The sequence below is a fragment of the Arachis ipaensis genome, chromosome B9 (assembly GCF_059453495.1).
Source record: "Arachis ipaensis isolate K30076 ecotype BB chromosome B9, ASM5945349v1, whole genome shotgun sequence".
NCBI classification, from domain to species: Eukaryota; Viridiplantae; Streptophyta; class Magnoliopsida; order Fabales; family Fabaceae; genus Arachis; species Arachis ipaensis.
The window spans coordinates 9633588-9660949 of NC_142444.1; the positions used below are offsets into that span (position 1 = coordinate 9633588).

General features: G+C 31.6%; 3 protein-coding genes across 3 annotated transcripts; all 3 read left to right on the forward strand.

Annotated features, from left to right (window-relative positions):
• The first annotated feature begins 6018 nt into the window (after nucleotides 1-6018).
• Nucleotides 6019-10056, forward strand: LOC110266745 (replication protein A 70 kDa DNA-binding subunit D-like). The gene is made up of 12 exons (XM_088500334.1): nucleotides 6019-6037; nucleotides 6204-6348; nucleotides 6442-6709; nucleotides 7292-7388; nucleotides 7488-7615; nucleotides 7711-7795; nucleotides 7899-8031; nucleotides 8140-8297; nucleotides 9089-9212; nucleotides 9315-9497; nucleotides 9600-9665; nucleotides 9779-10056. Exons 2-12 carry the CDS (start codon nucleotides 6310-6312, stop codon nucleotides 9926-9928), a joined length of 1431 nt encoding a protein of 476 aa, XP_088356460.1. The 5' UTR covers nucleotides 6019-6037; nucleotides 6204-6309; the 3' UTR covers nucleotides 9929-10056.
• Nucleotides 10057-12333: 2277 nt separating this feature from the next.
• Nucleotides 12334-17510, forward strand: LOC107606845 (replication protein A 70 kDa DNA-binding subunit D-like). The gene is made up of 11 exons (XM_088498663.1): nucleotides 12334-12483; nucleotides 14305-14572; nucleotides 14684-14780; nucleotides 14870-14991; nucleotides 15564-15648; nucleotides 15738-15852; nucleotides 15930-16084; nucleotides 16480-16597; nucleotides 16692-16907; nucleotides 17019-17108; nucleotides 17209-17510. The coding sequence occupies exons 1-11, from the start codon at nucleotides 12334-12336 to the stop codon at nucleotides 17257-17259; spliced, it is 1467 nt and encodes a 488-aa protein (XP_088354789.1). The 3' UTR covers nucleotides 17260-17510.
• Nucleotides 17511-21591: 4081 nt separating this feature from the next.
• On the forward strand, nucleotides 21592-25862 carry LOC148543693 (uncharacterized). Its single transcript, XM_088498664.1, has 9 exons — nucleotides 21592-21754; nucleotides 21867-21944; nucleotides 22048-22486; nucleotides 22566-23258; nucleotides 23301-23443; nucleotides 23573-24144; nucleotides 24394-24463; nucleotides 24751-25077; nucleotides 25183-25862. The coding sequence occupies exons 1-9, from the start codon at nucleotides 21592-21594 to the stop codon at nucleotides 25860-25862; spliced, it is 3165 nt and encodes a 1054-aa protein (XP_088354790.1).
• The last annotated feature ends 1500 nt before the right edge of the window (nucleotides 25863-27362 follow it).

Below are 27362 nucleotides of genomic sequence, written 5' to 3' on the forward strand. Positions count from 1 at the left end.
ATCCTTGACATACTCTCCTTTCTAAAGTCTTGTATCCTTCTGAGTAGACTCGAGAATTATTTTGATATCACGTGCGACTTGTAGACGTAGTAACGCGATGCGTTAGTTCTTTAAGGCGTGATATGTGTATACGGTAGTTGAAGCGGTAGGTGTGCAACGTTATGAATTGTGGGTGTTTTGTTCCTTGCGGACGGGTTTGCGGTTGTAAGGCTTGTGATCGAGTATGGGATTGTAAAGTGCTTGATGGAGTTAGAAAGTTGAAACCTTGAGGTCGATATGAGATTAGTGTGCGGATATTGAGCACATCGTTTTAACTCCATCCTGTTTTATAGCCTTTGATGCTTTGCCCTACTATCACATGATTGACCCATGTTATCTTTTGCATCGAGCCTACCTGGTAACGTTTGCTTTGTAATCACACTCCTACCTTTGCACCCTTATGCATATGACAATCAAAGTATTTGAAAATCATATATATGTTTATATGATGAGATATTTTTGCTTCTTCCTTAAATGTGTTCAAGAGTGAACTGTTATGGAATTTCTTTCATTTTGTATCGATTTTCGAGGGCGGAAATTTTTATAAGGAGGGTAGAATGTAAGACCCAGAATCTTTGAAAAGTCTTATTATGATCAAGTCTCAAATCCTACAGTTATTTATAGCCTTAATTTCAGAAATTATTTTATTAAAGATAATTAAGGCAAGTTTTGATTTATTGGATTTGAGACGAGATATGATCTTTATCCAATTTTATAATTATTGGAATATTTTCTATATTTAAATTATAAAGTTGCGAGTTATGAAATAATAAGGATTTTATATGATTTGGATTAGGTAAGTAATATTTTAAATATTACTATTGCTATTTTGGAAAAATGAAGAAATTAAGTATATTATTTCTAATTATTTGATTTGGGCATTTTATTGAAAGTAATTTGTAAAAATAGAGGAGCAAATAGTATTTTTATACATTATTATTGTTGGACTAGAATTTATTTCTAATTACTATATTATCTCTAATTTCATTTGAAATTACCATTTTACCCCTAACCTTAATTTTTGAAAATGAAACCCTAACCCTAAAAACCATAACCCGACCCGTTTTCCCCCAAGACCCAGCTGTAACACCCACAATGTTTCCCTCACCCAGCAGCAGTAGCAAGCGCAGCTTGCTTTTCTTCCTGAATCAAAGGAAAAAGAATGAAAATGGAAAGAAGAGGGGGACTGAGCCAGAAGGACGAAGCAGAGAGGGAAAGGGGGGACCGAGTCGCGGCAGAGGAGAGGAGGGAGTTCGCTGTCGCGCCGCCATCGTCTTCACCGCGCCTCACCATGGATCGCGCTACTGTCGCCGGTCACCTCGCCGCCGTGCCCAGATCGCGTCCAGTCCTCGTCACCGTCGCTCATCCTCACCACCGCCAGCTGCGTTGTCCCTGCCAAGCTGCAGAACCTGCCTCGCTGCCGCGCCACCACGCCTTGCCATGGAATCGTCCTGCTGCTACTACTGTCACGGAGAAGAGGCGTTGAAGAGGGGCAAAACTCGAGTCTCGTTGCCGCCGTCCATGGGGCCTCGAATTGCGTCACTGTCACCGGCAAGAGGGGGAAGACGCGAGCTGGAGGAGCAAGATGAGTTCTTCTGCCTCCATAGTTCTGGTCTGCTGAGGAAGGGAAGATGCTGCCTTGGTGCTTCACGGTCGCCGACGAGCACGGAGGAGAGGAGCTGTGGCCACATCACTGCCCTTTGGAGGGCTATGCTTGGCCGCCGTTGTACTGCCCTGCTTCACCGTGGCTGAGCTCTGCCACTCCTAGCCCCCTTTTGGCTTGTGATGTTGTTGCGGGAATCGCTACAGGAAGAAGAGCAGGCTAAGTCACCGTGATTTGGGCCACTGTGACTTCCGGGATCACCGAAGGAGCTCCGGGCCGAGTTTCTCCAACATGAGACCCTGCTGCCATTGCCGGAAAAGTTTGCCGGTAAGGGTTTTAAATTGCGGTTTTGGTCATTTTGGATCTTGAGAAGGTTTTAATGTTGCGCGGTTTTTATAGTTGATCCACCAGAGCTTCTGGCCGCCACCGGAGCTGTGCCGGGGCCGGTTTGAAACTGCAGCTGCTTCGTGTTGTTATTCCGGTAAGAAATTATGTTTCGAAAGCCTTACGTTAGTGTCCCGTACGTGTATTAAAGCCTATATGTTATTAATGTTCCTAGAGTTTAGTAACTGAGGTTGCTTGTTGTAAATTAGAGCTGTTTATGCTGCTGCGAAAATGTGTGGGGCTGTGCTTTGAAGCTGCCTTTGATTTTGAGTTGAGGTGAAAAGAACTTATGAGGCGCTTGGATTATGGAATTGCGTTTTGAGGTAGGGGCGCTTTCCAAAAACTATGTTTTGTGTATTGGAATTATTACATATGGATACTGGTGCGAGATATTGTGTTTTTGGTGATTGTATCTGCCTTATGTATTATTTGATTGACTCGAATGACTATGGATGTTGGTTTGGCTGAATTGTTGTGCGGCTTTGTGAAATGTAATATCTGAAGTTGATTCTTTAAAGATTTGAGATGAGTTTAATCCATTGAGGATTGGTTTGAATTGAGTCAATTATTTGGAAGATGTGAAAGATAGAACACTTTTGAATTCAGCCTGGTTTACTTTAATTGACTTGGTTTCGGACAAATGATTTATTGCTGAATCGATTCTTTAAAGCTTTGGAAATGAGTTAAATCGATTGATATTGAGTTGATTTTGAAATAGTATCCTTGAGATACGCCACTGAGGCGATTATTGGATTTAGTTTGATTTGAATTGATTTCTGATTTTGTGTTGTTGAAAAGGAATGAGGAACGGTTTAGTTGGGACCCGAACCGGGTGGCAAAAGTCCAAGTTTTAGGGGAGGTGCTGCCGAAATTTCTATAAAATCTTAGTCTTGTTTGAAAGGTTATTTAAAAGGGTTGGATTTGAGAAATTGTATTATTTGATTTATTAAGAGGATATTTACGCTTTCCAGCTTAATTTATTTGATGAACCTTATACGTTGAGTTCGGCGTATTTAGAACTGAACTATTTTTACCGTTTGAATCACTGAAGGAAATAATGATGCTCTAATATTGATTTCAATACAAAAAGGAGTTTTTAGTGATTTTTAAAGGAACCTAGACTTTTGATTGAGTAATCAAGTTTGAGGCATTTTGGAAGAGTTGGAATAATGGGTTCCAAAAAGAAATCTGAAAGCGGTTTGATTCAAATGAACCGGTTCTGTTTCAAATGAGTTGATTTTTGGACCGGGTTAGAATTTGTGATTTTGTATGGTTCGGTTTCATAATAAATTCAATTTTATTTACTTGAACCGAGAATCTATGATTTTAAGAGTTTCAATGAATTTTAAAGAATTGATGTAAGTTGACCTTCCCCTAAAGACTTGGGACTCTGCCGAGAAACTTTGTTATAAAATCCCATTGTGGGATGGGTGATTTTGAATGTTCCCAAAATGAATCTTTAACTTTCCATAGTTTTGGAAGTTTCGGAAAGAGGATGCCGAGAGCGGCTTTGTTTTAAAAAGGGAACTCACTTTGAGTAAATTGGCTTATGAGCCTGAGATGATTTGAGAAACGAGATTTCTAAAAGCCAAGGCTGAAAAGAGTTGGAACTTGATTTCAAAGTGAAATGAATTGAGAAAATGATTTATGGCTTAAATGCCGATTTTATGAATTTGATGATTTTGAATGTGGAAGTGCTGTTTTATTATGAGCCGGAATGGCTATGTATGATTATGAATATTGAGTGGTTCTGGATTGAACCGTGAGCCAGAATGGCTGTGTGTGATTATCAATATTGGCTGGTTCTGGACTGAACCGTAAGCCGGATGGCTGAGATGGATGTTGATCCATAGATGAGAATGAATGCATGTATATGCTGAATTATTGATAATTGTGATTTTTTGCACTTCCACTATTGGAGATGAGGGTTTCCCTGGGTAGTAGCAATGGCTAGCCACCATGTGCTCCAGGTTGAGACTCGAAGCTCTGTTAACCCAATGTCGTAAGTGTGGCCGGGCACTGTGAAAGGCCCAGATGAGCTCGCCCCCATAAATATTCACCAGTGATGGTGATGGATAAATATTCACCAGTGAGGGTGATGGATATGGATTATGATTATGATCAAGTTTATGATGAGTATAACTCGAGTTGGGGATGCACGACAGAAGGACAGTCCAATGGTTAGCTACCAGGACTTGTCGGGTTGGCTCTATAACCGACAGATGATATCATCAGCCACTAGGGACAGGCATGCATCATATGCATTTGTGTGACATTGGTTGGGTGTGCATATTATACTTGGTTTGCCTATGTGATTAATTGCTAACTGTTTTACTTGTAATAACTGTTTGTTTGTGCTTGAACTTCCTATCTGTGTTTGCATCTGGGACTCTGTTGGATTGTGGTGATTGGTTGCTGGTTGGATTGTTTGGGCCTAGGGCCGTGGTTGGAATAAGATGAACTGATGGTTGATTTCGGTTTTGTGTTTCTGGTTTGGAATAAAATATGAAAGGCTATTTTGGTTTCGCTTAGATAAACCGCTGTGAAAGGCTTTTGAGTTTTTGAGAATTGAACGGTTCTTCTTTCCGAAAAGATTTTCGACTTTACTTTCATTGTAAACCGTTGTTTTTGAAAAGAGGCATAAGACGGTTATGAATCACTGGTGCGATTATCTTCATGTATCCTATTACAGTAATTCCCAAAAACCCTCTACTGAGAACCCTTTCGAGGATGATGTTCTCACCCCCCTACATTTTTTCCCTTTCAGGATATGGGCGCAGAAGTTACGAAGAGCTTATTTAATTGTTGTTGTGATGCTCTATATTGTTTTAGTTATGGTTTATTGTACCCTCGCCTTTATCTTGATATAATCTGTAAGAGGGATAGGAATTGTATTGGATTATGTTTGTAATATTATTTATATATATGTATGTATATATATGGATGTACTCTTTATGAGTTTTTGTAAGTTGTATGGTTTTTGTGGATGTACGTTATCGAACGAAAGTACTTTTGGATCGGTATTGCGGTTTAAAGTTTTAAACAGGCTCATATTTTAGTATTAAATAGTATAAGTGTCGTCGTAATGTCCGAGCTATCAGAGTTACGCAGCCGGAAGCGTGAGGTTTGGTAGTTAGGGTGTTACAACAAACCTTTTGGGAGTTATATCAGATTAGGAAACAAAAAATTGGTGCTATATATCAAATTTAATTCTCATAACGCCTTTAGTCTGTACCTGTTGAAATTAAAATAGTCTATGATTCCAAATTTTTTACATCAAATACAAATTAATTTAATAAAAAATGAGAGTACGTAGGAGTACAGACGGAACTTGAAAAAAATATTTGAAGAGGCAAAAAATTTTAATAAAAAAATATATTAGTATTTATATTAAAATAAAATTTATAAATATAATTATGTTATTTTTAAATTTATTATTAATATATAGGAATACATATGGTTAAGATTAACAAAAAAATAAATCTAAGTTTGATTAAAAAAAATTTGTTTAGGTTAATAAGCCAAATTAATTTTAAATAAAAAATTAATTTTAAAAAAATTTATTTTTACATTACTAATATATAATATATTTTATTCAGAATTTTCTACTTAATATAATTTAAAAAAATTTATTTTTATATTACTTATTCAGTTTTAGTATATTAAGTAAAAAATTCATTTTTACATTACTAATGTATGTAAATATGGTAATTTCCTCTTCAGCATATATTGCTTCTTATTTTGATTTTTCAGAATTAAACTCCAGTTTGCCATGTAAATGGAACACAGTAAATGTTGGCCGTTGATTTCTAACCTAATTTTGAATTTTATTTTATTTATTGATTTATTAATTTATTGATTTTATTGATATGATTCAGATTCTTTAATCCTGAATAGTCTAAACACTTTCCCTTTTTTTTAGCTGGATTTTGATAGGAACGTAAAGATTCTTGCAATCCTTACCAATACTGGGGCTGAACAGTGCTGTGACTCTCTATAAATTTGGCATAGGTGATCACTACATTTGTTCTTTATCTACACTGAAATTCAGTTTATTTAAGTAATTTTGTAGTGGCAAGTAGCAATGGCAGCTAGGTGAGTTCATGTGCCATGTGGATTGTTTCACAATAAGTTTTTTTTTTTATCTTTCACTAAATATGAGGTCTTTTATTTTTAGGTATGATCTCATCAAGTGTATCAATGCTGGTCCAGCGCATAAGGTGTGGAAGCTCAAAGTACGTGTCATTAGACTTTGGACCGTTTCTCAATTTGCAAGATCTGGGATGAAGGCACCTATTGAGATGGTTGTCCTTGATGAAGAGGTAAAATTTTCTCTTTTCATTTCAGATTTATTTTGGTAATGACTGAGCAATAAACCTCATTTATCTATGACTCTATAAAATTAATGCATTCAGGGAGATACAATTCAATGCACTGTAAAAGACATATTTGTTCCTATCTTCGAGGGCTTACTCGCTGAGGGCAACGTGTACGTGGTCACTAATTTTGGAGTTGCTTTGAATACCATCAAGTTCAAGCCTACTAGACACGAATTTAGGATCCATTTCAAGAGGGACACGATTGTGCGTCCGGTACAAGATTCTTCAGTTCCATTGAACGGATTTAATTTTGTTCCGTTCAAAACAATTCAATCAGAGTCTAAAGAAGATGCTTATTTAGTTGGTAAGTACTTTGTTAGATTAATCTATGATGTATGTGTTGTTTAATTCTTTAAAGTCTAATTTTTTAATCCTATATATTGTTTTGCACCATTTGCTGTCTTTTTTTTATTATGAGCATATAGTGGACAAATATGGATTCAATTGATGGTTGTTGCTATTCCTCTCAAGTCTCAACTATTGTAGATTTATATAATATTAATCTAAAATTTGTTTCATTGAGATATTATATTAAGGAAGAATTTTTTTTATTATTCCCTTCCTGTAACAAATATTCCCTTGCTGTAATTTTATATTAAGAAATAATATAATTTCTAACTCAGTTAAATATTGTTTCATTTGAATTTTGTTTAATAAAAATATTTATATAATTTTGTGTATTATCTTTATAATGTCCTATAATTTTGTTTCTTCAGGAACTTCGATTTCTAGGCCCTAACTATTTATTAACAGTTTTTATTATTTTTATTTTTAAGAGAATTAAAGGGATCTGATTTCAACATGAATAAAATGCATTGATTCCAAAGAGAAAAATTTGGGCATATAGAGTTTTGTTAATCAATAGATTGGTGCTTTTATTTTGTAGATGTGATAGGTCAGCTTGCTTCTAAGGGTAACTTGGTCGAATTCACACGGGATGGGAAGCCGTCAAGTTATATCACCATAGAACTTGATGATCTTGAGTAATGCTTAATATCTTTTTGATAGTGGCTTTTGTTTTAAAATCTTATTTTGGAATTTTGTGTCTCTCTTTAATCTACAAGAATTGCTATTTCTTATAGGGGTGGACAGAAATTAAGGGTAACGTTGTGGCAGTCTTTTGCTTTTGAATTGCTCAAATATCTAGAGGAACACCCGTGTCTTACCTATGTGGTTATTCTCCAAATGGGCAAGATGAAATTTTATAGTGGTTTGTTTATTTGTTTATTTTACTGGTATTTGAATGCATGTTTTCTGTCATCATATGCTTATGGTATTTTCTTTGTTTTGTTATGTCTTTTGTAGGGGTCATGGGTGTATCTAACACAAACTACAATTCGAAACTGTTTATCAATGTTGAGTTTCCAGCTGCCAGGGATTTCTTTGCGAGGTACAGTGTATAGATCAGTATTGTGGTCAGCAGATTATTTATACAATGCTTTTGATTATTAAACTATTGACAAATTTCATAATTTCTGATTTAAAAATGCAAGGGTGAACAAATTGGATCCTGTTGACGGACAAGGCATAATGCCGCTGGTCTGTGGTCAACCTGTTTCAGATGAGGAGGATTTTTTGCGTCTGTCAGTCTACAAAACAATTGCAGAGATAAAGGAGCATAATCAGGTAAAATTCTTTCTTTATTAGTTTTCCTTTTTTTATTGTATTAGTTCTAATGTTTGTTGGATCATAATCTCAATTTTTGTGTTGTACCCTCCCATCCATCGATTTTAGGATACTGTATTTGTTACAGCCGGGACGATTAAAGAAGTTGAGACTGAATTTGGTTGGAGGTACAAAGGATGTAAGAAGTGTCGTCGTGGCTTGAAAGAACTTGATAAAAAATATTTCTGTCCCAATTGCATTAGAGACTACGGGTTCTATGAGCCAAGGTATGACTCACGATACTTCTTTAACATTCACACATTATATACTCTTTGTCCTCGAAGATAATGGTGTAATCTATGCATTTGTATTATTTGCTCAGACACTATTAAATTATTATTATTCTAATAGGTATTTTTATAACATTTTTTATGAATTATATATAATAAGGATTATTTTAAACTATTCTCGCTTGTGGGATGGAGACTCTTGGATAATTCCCCTTTCTGAGTTTTCAGATCGAATATGGAATCTTATGAGTTGTTTTTGAGTTTGATGTGAAGTTTCACACTGTTCATGATTATTATTTTTTTCTTGATTACATGTTGTAAAATTCTACTTGATTAGTATTTTTTTTTTAATTAAAAGGCACTGCTCATAATTTTTGCTTTTGTTATGGCCAGTCGGTGATAATTGCTTTTGTTATGGCCAGTCGGTGATAATTGTGTGAATGTGGGGTTGGAGATTTAGATTAACTATTATTGAAATCACATTGCAAAGTTACTTTCGTGGCTTGCTATTTCTGTGTTTTTGGATTCTGATTCACAAGGGAAATATAAAAAAATTTATTGGCTACTGGTTTATTTAGCTTTGATTTGTTCACGGGGTCACTTGCTTTTAGATTTTTTTTAATTCCATTTGATACGTTTTATTCTTCCTTGTGGGATGGAGACTCTTGGGTAAGTCATTAAAAAATTATTTGCATCCAATTCAGTAATAGCATAGTATAGATACTGATTATTGGTAAGATTTATGTAGTGTGTTGTTCTTGGACTGTATATTTTTTGGTGAATAATAGGTACATCATCCACATAAGGGTGATAGACCACACCGATGCTGGCTCTTTTGTTTTGTTCGATGGAGAAGCTGCAAAGTTTCTTGGAGTTTCTGCTAAGGACCTTAGGCAGTCTTGTGTGACTAAGGTTTGATGTCATATTCATTTTTTTGTGTTAATAGTATGGACTATACCTTAATTTTTATTACTTATGAGAGCATGAATGAAGTTTTTTTCCCTAACTGTGAAGGGTGTTGAGAAAAATTCCTGTCCCGAAGAGATTAATAAGCTTAGGGATATTAAGTTCATCTTCAAAGTGCAACTCAAGATGAGGAATCTGAACTCTTATGAACCATATGTGATTCATGTGCTGAGAATGACTAATGAGAATTCTTTGGTCTCTGCCTTCCTGGATAAATACAATTCCGACACTGTAATCCCCTCTGTCTAATAACTTTTTCTTTTGTTTCTGTATTAGAAAAACAGATCAACCAGATTTTGATGATGTCTTTTTATTGAATCGATTGTTTTGTAGGGCCTTTTGTCCCATGAAAATTCTGAACTATTGAGTTTGTCTACTGGTCCATACAACACTTCTAAGGTTTGTGTCAAATGATTTCCAATTTAAATTGTTACAGTGATGTTATTAATTTTTACATAGTAACTAAAATATTATTATTCTTATATTTATTGGTACATGATGGCATATCCCAGGCTTGTGAGAGTGAGCCAACTCCATCTCCTGCAGTTGATGAGAAATATAATTCTAAGATTCTCGGAGCTAAGAAACATATTGAAGAGATTGGAGAGGAGTCAGTTTCATCCAAATCTAAGAAAGGGAAGTGGGTTGTGGGGGAGGACTAAATCAACACGCCTCTACACAGTTCGATTTAAAATATAGGAGAATAATTTATTTAAACTATTATTTGAATGAACTATGGTTGTTTGAGAGTTATTAGGATCTACAATATATGAGCAGTTTATTTTTCAAAGTTTTTGTGTTGACATTAATTTATCTCTTATAACTTGATACAAGAGTTGTTTCGTATATTTGTTTATTTAATCCAAGATTTTGAGTGTGTTTTCTTTTAATAAATAGTTATTATTATTATTAGTATTTAAATAATTATATAAAAAAATGAAAGCCCGTTGAAGAAATAAGTGTAATATTGGTGGTGGTGATAATATGTTGGCAATTGCAAGGAGAGTTGAGTGAGATTCAACTATGCACAGCATGTTTGGTTTTGGAATATCTTGAACCTTGCATTGGAATCCCCTCTCTCATGGATATGATTACTACTTTGAGAACTTGGGAATAAATCATGCATTACTGAAATTATTTGCTCATTCATCATCATTATTATTATCATTATCATATACTTCTTCAGTTTTAAAATAGGTATGGCTTTTATTTTAATTTAAAATGCATATTTTAATTTTTTAATGAATCTAAAAGTTAAAATTAAAACAACAATTATTTTAAAATAGACAGAATCTATTCAATGAACAGAAATAAGAACTTTTTTTAATCAATTTTTTCGTTTATCAAAATAAGTGTAGAGAATCTGATCAATCACAAGTAGTCTCTTTATAAATTAGAATGAATAGAGAAAACAAAAGAAAATAAAAAGGGAATTAGAATAAATAAAGAAAACAGAAAGGGAATTAGAATAAATAAAGAAAACAAAAGAAAGCAAGAACACGTTAGCTGGTCTCCCTCCTCTCTTTTGTTACTTTTATAAGTTAGAATAGATAAATAAAACAAAAGAAAACAAAAAGGGAATAACACTTGCTGCATGCTGGTCTCCCTCCTCTCTTTTGTTACCTTTATTCATTCTTTCATTCAAAGATAACAAGAAGAGAAAACCCTAGCTAGCCTCCACCGCCGCCGAATGAAGTGATCGGTTGCCGCCGTCCGTGGCTGTCCGAAGAGTTTCTCTTTATACTGTCGGTGTTTTTCCAAGTCAGATCCCCTATTTGATGTCTTCTTCATCACTCAGCGCCCATCCTCCGTCGGATTCTTCCTGCTGTTCGCGATCGTCTTGTCGCCGTCGTCTCGGCGTCATTATCTCGAAGGTCAGTGGCTTTGGTGTGCACCTATTCTTCGATTTTCATTTTATTCTCTGGATCTCTATTCTAAAATCAACAAATTATTGAATGATTATAGGGTTTTGTTTTGTTGAAATCGTTGAATGATTATTTGATTTTGGGGTTCTGGATCTGTTGTACTGCTGCTGCTTTGTGTTTTTGTAAAATTTGTAGATTATTATTTGATTATTCAGCTCACCGTTGTATGTTTTGTGTTTTAGATTATAGAGAAAAAAAACCAATAACTTGAAACACTTGCACACAAACATGCCCAGTCCTAACAACAGCTTCCCGATGGATCCTTTCTTGGGTCCTTTTCCTGTTCTCAGAACCTTGGTTGTAACCATGGTAAGTCTCTGAACTAATTCATTAATATATGTAATTTAAAACCCTAATCCCAAATTGCATGCGACCCATATATAATTAAATTTATCATACAATTGATCCCTCTTTTAATAAGTCTTTTCACGTAATTTTTTTTATTTTGTCTAAATCTTATATATTATTTTTTTATTTGTCTTATGTTGTAATATTTTTTTTGGAGTCAATAAAAATCAATACCTCAAATTTTAAATTATAGAAAATATGATACTATGTTATAAAATTATTTTTTCTAATAATTTAAGCTCATAAAAAAGGCATATGATTTGGATAAAATTATCTTAAATTTGCTACGTATGATACATGGTTTAGAAAATAACAATAAAATGATGAGATTTTTTTTGAAATAAAATAATACAAATATCTTTCTTCTGATACATATATTATGTGTATTACTGTACACGTATATATTATTGATTTTTCTGATACATATATTATGGGTATTATTATATACGTATATATATTTTTTTTTTCTTAAAGGAAGACATGAATTCAGCTGTTATTTTCATATCTTTTTTTACTCAATTTACTTTTAATTGACAGTATTTATGATATAGAATAAGAGCTGTATTTTCAATTCAAATCTTTTTTTATTTTTTAAATTATCAAGACAGATTTTTTCTTCTTTTGGATTATGGAAGAAATATGATTTTGGATGCAGTCTAATTTTAAAGTGATTTACCCAAAAAAATATACCTCTTCTTAGTTGCTATAAAAGCCTAGGAAGTATGGTCTTATACTGTTATCATACATACTTGCTATAATTTACGTTTGCTCTTATTTTTTTATCTAGAGAAAAAATGGATATACAATATGATTTGTTAGAGATGATTGCACCGCCAAAAGAGAGCTGGAAGATTCATGTCAGAGTAATCAGACTCTGGTCTTTACCAAAATTCAAAGACCCCAAGTCCAGTAGCTCTATTGAAATGGTGTTGATGAATGAGCAGGTACTTCTAATTTATTTATCCACACAATTATTTCTCTATTTTTATACACATAGTCCTACATTTGTATGTTCCTCATTCTCATAATTATTACAATTTCAATCTCAACAGTTTTATGATTTTCATGTGACCATTCAATTAAAAACAGAACAAGAATAAAACCCAATTATATATTTTCTTGCAAGAAAAGCAAGAAAATTTTTTATAAAAGAATATTTTACAGTAAAAAAAGATTTAAATTTTAACTCTGTTAAATATTGTTTCATTTAAATTTTGTTTCATAAGAAAATTTATATAATTTTAATTATTATCCTTATAATGTCCTATAACAATTAAATAATGCTTTAAAAATTAATGTGTCTTATTTTGCTTTAAATTCTGCATTAAAAAATTTTATTAAGGAAATATAATTTTATAAGCCAAAATAATTTATCAATATGATTGTATTACATAATATGTTTATATTTAGTGTATTTCATTTGAATTGGCTGATGCGTCATTTTTTGTTATAGGTATAGGACTAAAAAAAATTATATTATTTAGTAAAATTTTTCTTCAATTTGTTATTGGCTCTGTTTTGTTTTTTTTAATTATCTATGTTTTTTGGTACATGCTAATGACATTGAAAGTACTTTCTTTTTATTCTGATACAAGTCAAACATGACTCTAATATATAATTAGATAATTATGGGTATTGTTAGCGTATAATATATATATATATATATATATATATATATATATATATATATATATATTATTTTAGATGTTATTTTTTTTATTAAAATTTATTGAATACTTTTAGAATACAGATTTTTTGACTATATGATTATATCTGCTATTTCTGTAATTGACTAAAAGAACAAGAAAGTAATTGACTAATTGACCTGTATATCAAACAATAGTCATTGGCGTTCAGGGACCTTACTCCTCAAGTTATTATTATTTGGGTGGGGATCAATCATCATATTTTAAAGAAGATACAATAATTTAAGCTTCTTGGTGGTGTTTTTTTTTTTTAAATGTTCAACGTGGATTCCAAAATACCAGTACACTTAACACTTTTTTTTCTTCCAATTTTATAATTTAGTATTAACTCGAAGGATAGCGATTTTACCAACTTCTAATTAATAGAGTCACTTATTTATTATATGCTATTTTCAACTTATTCTTAATGAAAAAATTTTATGAAAAATAAAATAATCAAATAAAAAGGTTTCATTATCAATTTTAAGAATAATAAAATTTCAATATTTGATTATATTCTTATGTAGCATTATTTTAAGATTCTAATACTGAACTATTAATTTTATATTAGGTGACTTATGTTTAATTGTCTTGATTTTTAATAAAATTAATTAAATAAATTATATAATTTTGTGGAATTATTCCACAATTATATTATTACTTAAAATTTTTTTTCTCTCTGTTGATAAAAACTCTCTTCTTTCTCCTGGTAACACACAGTTAGATGATGTGGGAGAGTTGCTGCTGTTGTCTCTACTTTGACAACAGTGACCCTCCATTCTCCCTCCCCCCCCCTTAAGATCAAGATTTAGAGAAAAATTTTGATTCATGAAGTTGTTTAGAGATCAGAAAAATATTCAGAAATAGGAGTGGTTCACGAAGAAGATGGCACAAGTTTTAAGCAATCATGACATGGGACCGATATATATTAATTCTAGGCCATAATTATTTATTAACAGTATTTTATATTTTTATTTTTAATATATATGAAGCAACTTTATCTTCAATATGATGAAGTCATGTCACAATGAGATCCTGTAGAAAGTGAATAATAAAATTTTTTTCTTTGTGAAAAAATAGGGAACAACTATGCATGCTTCTGTAGGTGAGGATTTGATATCTGTGTTCGAGTCATCGATATCGGAAGGAACTGTGTATGTTTTTACATACTTTGGAGTTAACAACAACTGTGGGTTGTATCGCACAACATCGCATCAATTTCGGTTGTTTTTTCAAGATAGAACTACTGTCTTACCCTCTTTCTGTGATGCAATACCGTTACATGGTATTAAGTTGGTCCCTTTTAGGGAAATTATGGGATACTCTCCTCATCATCCTTTTTTGGTTGGTAAGTGTATAATTTATGGCAAGTACACAAGTTGATTTTTTTCTTAATTATGACAAAATATCACTAAAAGGTGTGATTTGGGCACATTTTTCTGTTTGATATTTATTTAAGACGTTGCTGGAGTTATGGCCGGCGTGGAGGGTGAGAGAAAATACATGAACGATGACAAACTTATTAACATGATGGTCATTCATATTGAGAATGACGGGTGCGTTTTTTCCAACAATCCTTACTCACCACTTAATATGTTTAAATAAGTAATCTTTTATTTTCTAAATAATTTGCATTTCTATACAGTTTACGGCTTAATATTATTGTTCTTGGAGAGATGGTGGACCGGATCAAGAATTTTCTAGCATCGGGCGATCAACAACTGCCAATAGTTATTTTTCAATTTGCAAGAGTAAAAAATGCTGGAGGTACATGAGTATTTAATTACTATCAAATGATTATATTCTTATTGTAACTATTTCTACTAATTATTGAGATGCAAAATGGGTGGCTCATGAAAGGTTGTCAATAGAAGGAAGGTTATGCCATCAATATTTTCATATAGTAAAAACAGTTGAGATAAGTAGAGATTTTTTTAAATATCATTGAAAATTATCTTTTTTGTTTTTAATTTCTAAAATTTAATTGGTTGAAGTGATATAAACTATTATTATATAAAATTGGATAAACGAGGTATCAGCAGTTTTTTTTCTTCGTTGATTGTAAATCCTATGTTGAATTACTCGAGAATTAATTAATCAATATATAATTTTAAACTATATTTCTGTTATTATATAATATTTTTTATTATTTTATATTTGCATTGAATATTTTTTTTATATGTCATTGCTAAAATAAAAAGTTTTAATAATTAATTAGGTTCACGGTAGGTTATAGTTAATTTTTTAAATCTAAATACACTTTTGGTTACCTTCCATTCGATAATTCTTCTGTCATGTATAATTGTACAACTCATTTAAATAATGATTGTTATATATAGGTACCAATATTGTGCAGAACATTATGTATGGTACTAGACTCTTGATAAATCCAGATATTCCTGAGGCTTTGATGCTTCGAAAAAGGTATTGTAACAATATTGTGAATTATTTATGGTTGTGCATATTAACTGTATTTTTGTGGCATCGTGATTGATAAGTAGTGTGTACTATAGAGAGATCTCGCAGTACATGTCTGTGGTTTCTGGCAAACCAGCATATCTTGATGAAGATGAAGTTTTATATTCCATTGGGAGGAAAACAATAAAGGAGTTACGTGCTGCTGCGGATGTGAGTGCTTTATATAAAACTACTTTTTTTCGTTTGGTTAATTTTTTTTTAAAAACTTTCAAACTGTTCCTATATAGGTTGGATTCTATATTGTTCGGGCCACTGTTCTTGATGTTGAACCCGTTCCAAGTTGGTGGTATAAATCATGTGTTTGCAGCGTGAAGGCAGAAGCTAATGCGGATGAATACTTCTGCGATGGCTATAATAGGGACGTGAATAATGTGGTTGACAGGTATTACTCTAATTAGATTTATTTGTGCAATCTTTTCATAAAAATGCAATATAGTTAACTAATTGATTATGTTGATTTTTAATGATTTAGCAATATCTGGCTTAATACTAATATTTATTAAAAACAAAAACTGCTTTGGTTGATGGAAATCTGGTTTAGCCACAAAAAAAAGGATGGCAAACAAAGATAGAGTGCACAGAAAAAAATTCATATACCTACAACACTTTTATACCAAAGTCTCCTTTGCTAGGCTAAAATCTAGAAAACTGATAAATTTAAAAAAAAATTGTGTTTGAGCATCTAAATTATGTTGAATATCATTTTTATGATTTTGTTGTAACTAAAGGGTGATAGGCCAGGTGTTAATTGATGTTTTTGAATTAAAAAAAAAACAGGTATAAGTTGAATTTGTTGGTTTTTGATGGTACTGGTACAACGAACTTTGTTGTGTTCGATAAGGAGGTCGCAGCACTATTCGGACGAATCTGTACTGAGATGGTGAAAGAGTTGAATGTACGTGAAACCAATTTCGTTGAACACGTTATGATTGTCAATAAGATATGTTTGTTTATTTAGAACGATATAAATGTAAAACTTTTTGGTGTAGGAAAAAGGGAAAGCAAGCAAAGATCCTACTGGTTTTAATGAGTTTTTCCTTGATAAGGAGTTTCTATTCAAGGTCGAAGTAGAAACTACTGGATGGTGCGATACTTATGATGTATCGGTGATACGTTCTGATTCTACCAATTTACCGAGGTGGAGGGACACTCAAGGCCCGGTAAAATCTGGTGTACCCCGTGCTGGTCCTATTAACCCTATGCATGTATGATTTCTTCTTTATTTTTTGTTGATTTTTAGACTATGTATATTAAGGCTTAATTTGCCAAATATGAGATGCTGTTTATTTATTTTTTTTCATTGTTTTTTTATGTAGCCTCGAGGTGAAGATGGATGTTTTGTTTGTGATGAGTCACCTGATCCAATTGTAAAAAATTTGTCTGTTATTAAAAGACCTGTTGTGAGGGTATTCATTTAGTCTTCACTTATATGGCCTCTTTTATATTTTGGAATTTATTTTTTGGTTAAAATCTTAATTATACTTTTTTGTTTTGTTTTGTTTGAAGCGTCTGTTGGATGAGTTCAACATGTCTGGTGCTCCTTCCATTAAAAAGTAGCTGCTGTGAAACATGAGGTTTTTCATGTAATGGAGATAAAGGAGCATGTTTTAAAGGTTTGGTGGAGTTTTGGCTATGACTATTGTTTATTGAGAGAACAGATACTATTCAAATTTTAAAATATTTTATATTAAATAATTGTTGTTTTGTTTTATTTAATTATCTATATTTTTTGGGACATGCTAATGACATTGAAAATACTTTCTTTTTATTTTGATACAAGTCAAACATGACTCTAATATATAATTAGATAATTATGGGTATTGTTAGCGTATAATATATATATATATTATTTTAGATGTTATTTTTTTTTATTAAAATTTATTGAATACTTTTAGAATACAGATTTTTTGACTATATGATTATATCTGCTATTTCTGTAATTGACTAAAAAGAACAAGAAAGTAATTGACTAATTGACCTGTATATCAAACAATAGTCATTGGCGTTCAGCGACCTTACTCCTCAAGTTATTATTATTTGGGTGGGGATCAATCATCGTATTTTAAAGAAGATACAATCATTTAAGCTTCTTGGTGGTTTTTTTTTTTTTTTTAAATATTCAACATGGATTCCAAAATACCACTACACTTAATACTTTTTTTTCTTCCAATTTTATAATTTAGTATTAACTCGAAGGATAGCGATTTTACCAACTTCTAATTAATAGAGTCACTTATTTATTATATGCTATTTTCAACTTATTCTTAACGAAAAAAATTTTATGAAAAATAAAATAATGAAATAATTTTATGAAAAATAAAATAATAAAATAAAAAGGTTTCATTATCAATTTTAAGAATAATAAAATTTCAATATTCGATTATATTCTCATGTAACATTATTTTAAGATTCTAATACTGAACTATTAATTTTATATTAGGTGACTTATGTTTAATTGTCTTGATTTTTAATAAAATTAATTAAATAAATTATATAATTTTGTGGAATTATTCCAATTATATTATTACTTAAAATTTTTTTTTCTTTCTGTTGATAAAAATTCTCTTCTTTCTCCTGGTAACACACAGTTAGATGATGTGGGAGAGTTGTTGCCCGTTGTCTCTACTTTGACAACAGTGATCCTCCACTCTCTCTCCTCCTCCCCCCCCCTAAAATCGAGATTTAGAGAAAAATTTTGATTCATGAAGTTGTTTAGAGATCAGAAAAATATTCAAAAATAGGAGTGGTTCACGAAGAAGATGGCACAAATTTTAAGCAATCATGACATGGGACCGATATATATTAATCATATTCTAAATTCTTCAACCTAAACTCAAAATCCGCAAATAAAAATTAGTATATGGATTTTTCCGAAATAAAATAATAACATTAATAAAAAGTGCTTTTAATTTATTATTAGTTAATCATTGAACGTATAATTATCAAATAAAACATATTATTAAATGAGAGAAATTACTGAATGAGAGTGATTGTTAGAGTGTTGGTGTTGTATGCTGTTGTGACTCATTAAAGTATGTTATATTATATTTATGACTCCGTAAATAGAAAATTTTTATTTCGTTCAAAAAAGAAAACTATTAATTTAAAATAAAATAATATCTTTGATTCTTTCCAACAAATTATAACATATACACATTAATATTTTAGCCCAGCCCAAAATACAATAGCTCTATATAAGAACTCTACAATTACATATAATCTTTCATATTCAATATTTGATTATTAGATATCCTTTTGAAGGTGTTACTGTTGCACATTGCACCACATCTTTATGTAAGTTTTATTTATTTTTTTTCATTTCAAATAAATTTTTTAAGTGTTGATTAGTCTTCTATTGATTAGTGTTTTGGTTTTATTTTGTTCAACTTCTTTACAATTTTATTTTTTTTACTGTTCACATGTTATAAACTTATTAGTTTAGTAATTGAAAAGAATTAATATAATATAGCTTAATTGTTAAATATTTGAAAAAAAAAAGGACTATTATACACTCTCTAAAAATACTGTTACTACACAATACACTATGTTTTATGTAATTTTTATATGTTTTATGTAAGTTTCATTTTCTTTTATCAGATAGGTTAAAGTTTATTAATTTAGATACTAATTTTTATTATTCACTCAATGTAATTATCCAAAATTATATATTTTATTATTTATAAAATAAATTTAAAAATTATATATCACGGAGAACATGCAGTACCACCTTTTAAAAGTATATTATTATTATTATTATTGTTATTGTTATTATTATTATTATTATTGAAGCATACCACAAAGTTGTATTTAATTTTTAATACGTAATCTAATTTTTAATATTTAAATTTTAAATGACTAAAATTATTCTGTGTTGAATATTTTGTCTTTAACTAATTTTTTTTGTTATATGTTGATTAAAAAATGTGATTTATTGAATACTTCTAAATTCAAATTTAAAAATTGTGGTGCAGGAGTGTATATTTTCAATTAATTATTTAATAATATATAATGTAACAATTAGTTTGCTTAAGATAGCTATATTTAAATTGGTTTGGCTTATATATATATATATATATATATATATATATATATATATCCATTTTAATTAGATTATTAATTTGTGAATTAAAAGTCACTGTTAATATATTTTTACATATTTAAAAATTAAGTTTTTTATTTTTTAAGTAAAAATTGATACCTCATAAATTAATCAATAAATAATCAATATTGTGAGTTAATGGATATTTAAAATTTAACTTCAAAATAAGTATTAAAATTTGAAAATTTGTATTCGTAGCTCATTGTTGCGGAAGAAGTACATTGTAGATAAGTGACTTAACAACGATAATGTATCCTACTCCAATCACACAATCGAAGGTTGCAAGGTTAAGACGAAAGATAATTTTGGCAAGAAAACGAAAAAGACTTGATGATAATGAGTCTGCTTTCTTTGGTGCTTCTGGTAGGTGTTCTTCTAAAACTTCTTTAATTTCTATTTTTTATGGGAATTACAGTTTAAACTATTATTGTTGTTGAGAATATTAGCGAAGTAGTTTGTACTATACATAATTTTTTAAATATTTTAGTTTAGTGATTTAAAAACTAAAAATAACTATTCATCTTTATAACTTTTTTTAAACTCATATTTTTTTTTTGGTGACTTTTTAAATTCATATTTAATAAGCTATAAATTACATAAAAACTATGCAATCTTCAAATCTTCATATACTATTTAGGTTAATTAATTATTTAATATTATTTAAAATATACTCTATCATAATTTAAAATAATATACTATTTATCTTAAATTAATACATGAAACTCTATATTAATTGGGAAACTATAAAATTTGATGGTTTTGTGTATATCTATTTAACTCGATTTAAATAAATTGAAATTTTAAAATTATATTTAAATTTAGAGTTTTATTTGTTATTTAAATTGCATTGTATTTATTTTTAACTAATGACTGGTTATATTTTGAATAATATGATATGAATACTCATTGATTTAGTTTAATAATTTAAAAAATAATTCAATAAAGCTAAACTAATACAAAAAAATTTTTAACTACGAAAGTATACTACTAAAATTATATAAAATCAAATACGAGATTAGTTAATTGAATAATTATTATTTGTGTTTCATTTATTTTTTTTTTTACTTAACAGTGTCGAAGAACAACAATAATACAAATTTTGACGTACATAAAAATGTGCATCATATTACTACAAGTCAAAGAACAGTGTGTCGAAAAACTGGTACCTCATCTAATATTCTCAGTTTACAATCCAGTAAAGATAAATGTGACATTTTTTTCACTGTAATTGACTCATATTTATCTAAATTTAATTTATATCGGTTTAATGATGAAAATTTTCTATATATATTTCTCATTACTCATTCATAGGGAAGCAACTATCTATGCATGGTATACACTGTGCCTCGCATGGAATTTTTGGACAAGAAAATACTCCTCCTAATTATGTAAGACCTTCTACATCAGAGATAAGATCTAAATCTTTAACTCTACAGACGGATCCTTCATTGACAAGAACTCCACTGTCCGTGTTAACAAATAGTACGTATAGTGAATGATTGCCAAATGATTCATACACCAATATTTAACAAAAAGTATACTTCATCGGAAATCATTTATATAACATAGATTTATTATAATTCTAGCATACTCCAGTGTACAAGGACCCGTCAATAATCTAACTGAAGTCGTTTCACAAAATCAGCTTCCATCACACTCCGGTTTCCACCGATCGTGCCTAACAGAAAGGTAATTTAGAAAAGATAGTCGTCATTATTATATTCTTTTTTTTCTATAGTTTCTATGGTTTATTTGAATGAAATTTAACTTTTTTGTAAAGAAGTTCTACTATGATTGGGGTGCAAAAAGGACAATCTTCCTCTGTTGTTGCTTCGGTGGTTATTAATTTGGCACAACTTTATGAAGATGTAAATTTATCGACTGTTAAGACACATCTACCAAGCGCTGACACACACATTGGCCAACGTGTTGACCCTTTAGTTGATGATGAAGGTAATTTCTTACTATATCAAGAATTTAAGTTTGTAGTTTGCAAGATATATGAATTATTAGTAATACATCAAAATGATTATGTTTGCATTTTTTATAATTTTTTTTACTGTAGTTTTGAATGGTTATGATGATTCAATGTTGGATGCGGATATGGAAGATAATTTTATACCGTCCTCAGAAATCTTAGACGGTATGTAAAATTTTTATCTGTATGCTTATTTGCATCTGTGTACATCATGGACTAAATTGTATCGGTATGACAACTGAGTAGCTAAAGAGAGTTCATTCGGCAGATGTATGGGATATAGGAAATCCTATTTATCAATGTCAACACTGTAAAGCATGGATGTGGTCTGGAGAAAGGCTTGCTAAATCCAAACAGTCACCCCAACCAAAGTTTTCATTATGTTGTATGGAAGGAAAGATTGAGCTTCCTCTACTTTCTGTGCCTCCTGATGAGCTCATTCAGCTTCATACTGGAGGAGATCAAAGAAGTATTCATTTCCTAAAAAATATAAGGACATTTAATTCAATGTTTTGTTTTACATCAATGGCTGGAAAAATTGACCGTGGGGTGAACAATGGGACTGCTCCTCCAATTTTTAAGCTTGGGGGTCAAAACTATCATAGCATTGGTAGCTTACTTCCTCCTGATAGTTTGCGACCAACATTTGCCCAGCTATATATCTATGACACAGAAAATGAGATTGATAATCGAATAGGCACACTTCGGTAATTTTCATGCAACCAGTCAAATTTTTTAGTTATTTCTTATCTGTGAGAGAAAATAACATAAATTTTTTTTTTACAGTTCCAATGAAGCTATAAATGAGCGGGATAGGGAAATTGTGGCAATATTAAGAAACATGCTGGACAGATATAATAGTTTGGCAAAGAGTTTTCGCTATGCAAGAGATAGATACCAACAGGAAAATTGCACAAACATAAAGCTTAAGTTGATTAGTAAAAGGACTACAGATGGCAGGACATACAACTTGCCATCTGCATCTGAAGTGGCTGCATTGATTGTTGGCGATGTCGAACAACTTAGCAAGGATAGAGATATTATTATAGAGAGTCAATCTAGAAAGCTCCAGCGGATTGATGTTTTTCATCCATCTTATTTAGCCTTGCAATATCCATTGTTGTTTCCGTATGGGGAGGATGGATTTCGTTTGGATATTGCAACATCAGATTCTATCTCCGCTAGACCTACAAAGAAAAACAAAACAATCACTTTGCGACAATTCTTTGCTTTTCGACTACAGAAAAGGACGGGTGAATCTCCGTTAATTCTGAGATCAAAGAGATTATTCCAACAGTTTCTGGTAGATGCCTACACAATGGTGGAATCAGAGAGGTTAAAATTCTTTAGGTGTAAACAACCACAGTTGAGGGTTGATAAATACAAATGTCTGCATGAAAGTCTTATAAACGGGGATGTAGATGCTGCAAGGCTTGGCAAAAGAATAATACTTCCCAGTACTTTTACCGGTGGACCTAGGTATATGATGAATAATTGTAAAGATGCGTTTGCAATTTGCAGATATGCAGGATATCCTAGCTATTTTATCACCATGACCTGTAACCCTGAATGGGATGAGATAAGAAGAGAAGTGACTTCCATTGGATTGAAGGCAGAAGACCGTCCTGATATATTGTGTCGAGTTTTCAAGATCAAGCTTGATGGTTTGATAGATGACCTCAAATAGGGAAAAATATTTGGCAAAATTTTGGGATGTAAGTCTGTGTTTATGCAACGCTTTATTAAAATCCTATGTTGTAATGCTTTGCTCATTTGTCTTTTTCAATTTTCAGACGTTTGTACTGTAGAGTTTCAAAAGAGAGGGCTTCCACATGCACATATCCTTTTATTCATGAGTAACGAGTTTAAGCCACAAACACCAGATGACATAGACAAACATATAACAGCTGAGATTCCTGATGAAAATGAAAGGCCAAATCTACATAGAGCTGTTCAAAATTACATGGTACATGGTCCATGTGGTCCATACAACAAGAATTCACCTTGCATGAAGAATGGATCCTGTTCAAAGTTCTATCCTAAAGAGTTTAGACAGCGAACACTCATTGATGAGGCCGGATTTCCCAAATATAGGCGTACTGATAACGGTCGAACAGTGAAGAAAAGGGAATGTGTACTAGACAATAAGTTTATTGTTCCGTATAATCCAGAATTGTTGCTCAAGTTCGGGTGCCACATAAATGTGGAATACACATGCCAAACAAGTTCTATTAAGTATCTGTTTAAGTATGTACACAAGATTAATGACCGCGTAACAGCTACTCTATACAATGCTGGTGATCCATCAGAAGCCACACAAGTTGTTGACGAAATTAGGAATTACTACGATTGTAGGTATATTTCGGCATGTGAGGCAGTCTGGCATCTATTTGGATACGAAATCCAAGAGAAAGAACCATTTGTGATTAGACTTCCATTCCATTTGGAGGATGAGCAACCTGTGGTTTATGGTGAAACTTCTAATGTGAATGATATCGTCGAAAGAGAAATATCTCATAGGTCCATGTTTTTGGGATGGATGGCAGCGAACATGTCATATCCTTATGCTTGAAGTCTGACTTATACTGAGTTTCCAACCAAGTTTGTTTGGAAGGACGATTCTTCAAAGTGGTTTCCTCGAAAGAAAGGCTTCGCAATTGGAAGGTTAACTCATGTACCTGCAGGTAATGACGAGTTTACATTCAATTTTGATCTTACTTATTTAAGGATTTAAATTTAAAATCTTAACAGCCTGTACCCCATGTCCATTTTATTCAATTTATCTACACTAGAAAATAAATGTTCATATAACTTTCAACAGTTATAATTTGTAGATTATACGATTTTTTATTTTTCAATATTTTTTAGAAAAATTATTCTTAAGCGGATGTGAAGCTACATAATAATTAAAATAGCGTAGCTTAATCCATTTAACAACTTAAAAGTGGGATTTTAACTAAGTTTTTTGCAGCAAATACCGAAGAATATTACCAACGACTTCTGTTGAATACTCAAAGAGGATGTACGAGTTTTCGAGATATAAGAACAGTTGGAGGAATAATTTATGCTACGTATAGAGATGCATGCTTCGCCCTTGGACTCTTGCAAGATGACAAAGAATTCATTGATGCAATTAAGGAAGCAAGCTCATGGGCCTCAGGATCATATATTAGGAGGTTATTTGTCATTCTATTAACATCCAACAATATCTCAAGACCAGAACATGTTTGGGATAGATGTTGGCATGAACTCTCAGATGATATTTTGTATCGACAGAGAGCCGTGATGAACATGAGTGGTGAGTTTCTATTAATTACAATGATAAAAGTTCTTCCTTATTGATCATTTTTAGTTTGATTGAATTTTTATGGTATCGTATAATATACAAAGTTAACAATGTCAGATGATGAGATTAAGCAATTGTGCTTAATGGATATAGACAAGATCTTACATTCCTATGGTAAGACCTTGAAAGACTATCCTCCTATGCCTTTAGCAACTGAAGTTGATAATTCTTTGTTAACCGAAAGGGTTATAAGGGAAGAGCTAAACTTTAACAGGGATGATTTAAAGAAAAATGCCTCAGATATGTTAGCCATCGCAACACCTGAGCAGAGATATGCATTCGATAAAATTGTTACAGCTGTGTATTGTGATGAAGGGGGTTTTTTCTTTGTGTATGGTCATGGAGGTACTGGAAAAACATTTCTCTGGAACCTTATGTCTGCTGAGATTCGCTCAAGGGGTGATATAGTGTTAAACGTTGCTTCGAGTGGTATTGCATCTTTACTTCTTCCCAATGGAAGAACAGCACACTCAAGGTTCAAAATACCGCTGAATATAACTGAGGATTCTGTATGTAACATCAAACCTGGTTCCCCTCAAGCAATGTTACTGTTGAAAGCCAAACTTATAATTTGGGATGAGGCCCCAATGGTTAGTAGGTACTGCTATGAAGCGCTTGACATATGCTTGGGTGACATCATGAGGTGTTCTCCAACATATAACAAAGATTTGCCCTTTGGAGGAAAAGTGGTTGTACTAGGTGGAGACTTTAGACAAATTCTTCCTGTCATTCCATGAGGATCGAGACAAGATATCGTTCATTCAACAGTGAATTCGTCTTACCTTTGGAAGTTTTGCCAGGTGCTCAAACTAACAAAAAACATGAGACTCTCTGTAGGGACGACTGCTTCAGATCAAGACGAGACAGAGCAATTTGGTGAGTGGTTATTGAAAGTTGGTGATGGTCTAATAGGTGACAATATGGATGGTGAATCTGAGATATGTCTTCCAGGAGATATTGTTATTCCTTCTTCGGACCAGGCATTTGATGAGTTAGTTCATTTTTCTTATCCAAATATTCTGGAAAACATGTCCTCAAAGGATTTTTTCAAAGCAAGAACTATACTGGCTCCCACACTAGACATCGTTGAAGAGGTCAACAACCATCTGATAGCTATCATTCCTGGAGGATAAAAATTATATCTTAGTTCGGATTCCATATGTATGGATGAAGGGAATATGGAGAGTCAACTAGATCTCTATGGTCCTGAATTACTGAATAGCATAAATTGCTCTGGTTTGCCTCCACATAAATTAGTACTCAAGGTTGGTGTTCCGGTGATGTTACTGAGGAATATTGACCAATCCAGTGGTCTTTGTAATGGTACAAGGCTACAAGTTAGGAAGCTTGGAAATCATGTCATAGAATGCGAAGTCTTAACGGGTAACAATGTTGGTCATATTGCTTTGATTCCAAGAATGAATATGGTACCAACAAATGAAACCGTCCCAGTTAGATTCCAACGAAGACAGTTTTCCATAATAGTATCGTTTGCCATGACAATTAATAAGTCTCAGGGACAAACTTTATCTCATGTTGGATTGTACTTGCCCAGACCAGTTTTTACACATGGCCAACTATATGTGGCACTTTCAAGAGTTAAGAGTAAGAGAGGTTTAAAAGTTTTACTTATGAATCACGTAGGAATGTCTGCAAATTCAACTATCAATGTTGTTTATAGAGAAGTCTTTGAAAAAATAGTATTCTAATGTAAATATTTTAATTTTATTTTAAATTCTATATCAGTGAATAATTATTTTACTTTAAAATATATAAAATAATTATTACTTCCTTTTTTAAGTTAAACTTTGATTTTGATAATAATTTTATAAATATCTTAAAATAATAATTATTTTGTATTTTTGTTTTAAGTATCGAAGCATATAAATTTTTTTCTTACTTTTATAAATTTTTCCGTGCTGAGCACGGATTTATACACTAGTTTCTTATAAAAGTGGATATTTAAATTAATTAAATAATATTATTTAACTAATAAAAACTGACTAAAAACTAAAAATTTAAAAAACAAATAACATTTTTCTCCTCTACAAAAATTACTCTATAATTTATAATTTTAACATTGGTTAACTCAGGATCTCAGGCCCGTTTGGTTCATGTCCTTGTTCAATGGAGACATGGATACGGTGGCAAGTGTACACTATTTATTTATTGAGACATAAAATTTAAATGAATACAGTTACATGCAAATATACATATAAAATATATGTATTTAGTAT

Bases quoted from the DNA above. Each gene is read 5' to 3' on its own strand.
- LOC107606845 (XM_088498663.1), top strand. From the start codon at position 12,334: ATGGATATACAATATGATTTGTTAGAGATGATTGCACCGCCAAAAGAG. The intron at 15,649-15,737 runs GTATTGTAACAA...TGTGTACTATAG, and splicing joins GCTTTGATGCTTCGAAAAAG to AGAGATCTCGCAGTACATGT. The intron at 17,109-17,208 runs GTATTCATTTAG...TTTTGTTTGAAG, and splicing joins TTAAAAGACCTGTTGTGAGG to CGTCTGTTGGATGAGTTCAA.
- LOC110266745 (XM_088500334.1), top strand. From the start codon at position 6,310: ATGAAGGCACCTATTGAGATGGTTGTCCTTGATGAAGAG. The intron at 6,710-7,291 runs GTAAGTACTTTG...TTTATTTTGTAG, and splicing joins AGAAGATGCTTATTTAGTTG to ATGTGATAGGTCAGCTTGCT. The intron at 9,666-9,778 runs GTTTGTGTCAAA...GGCATATCCCAG, and splicing joins GTCCATACAACACTTCTAAG to GCTTGTGAGAGTGAGCCAAC.
- LOC148543693 (XM_088498664.1), top strand. From the start codon at position 21,592: ATGATTGGGGTGCAAAAAGGACAATCTTCCTCTGTTGTTGCTTCGGTG. The intron at 21,945-22,047 runs GTATGTAAAATT...TTCATTCGGCAG, and splicing joins GTCCTCAGAAATCTTAGACG to ATGTATGGGATATAGGAAAT. The intron at 25,078-25,182 runs GTGAGTTTCTAT...TAACAATGTCAG, and splicing joins AGCCGTGATGAACATGAGTG to ATGATGAGATTAAGCAATTG.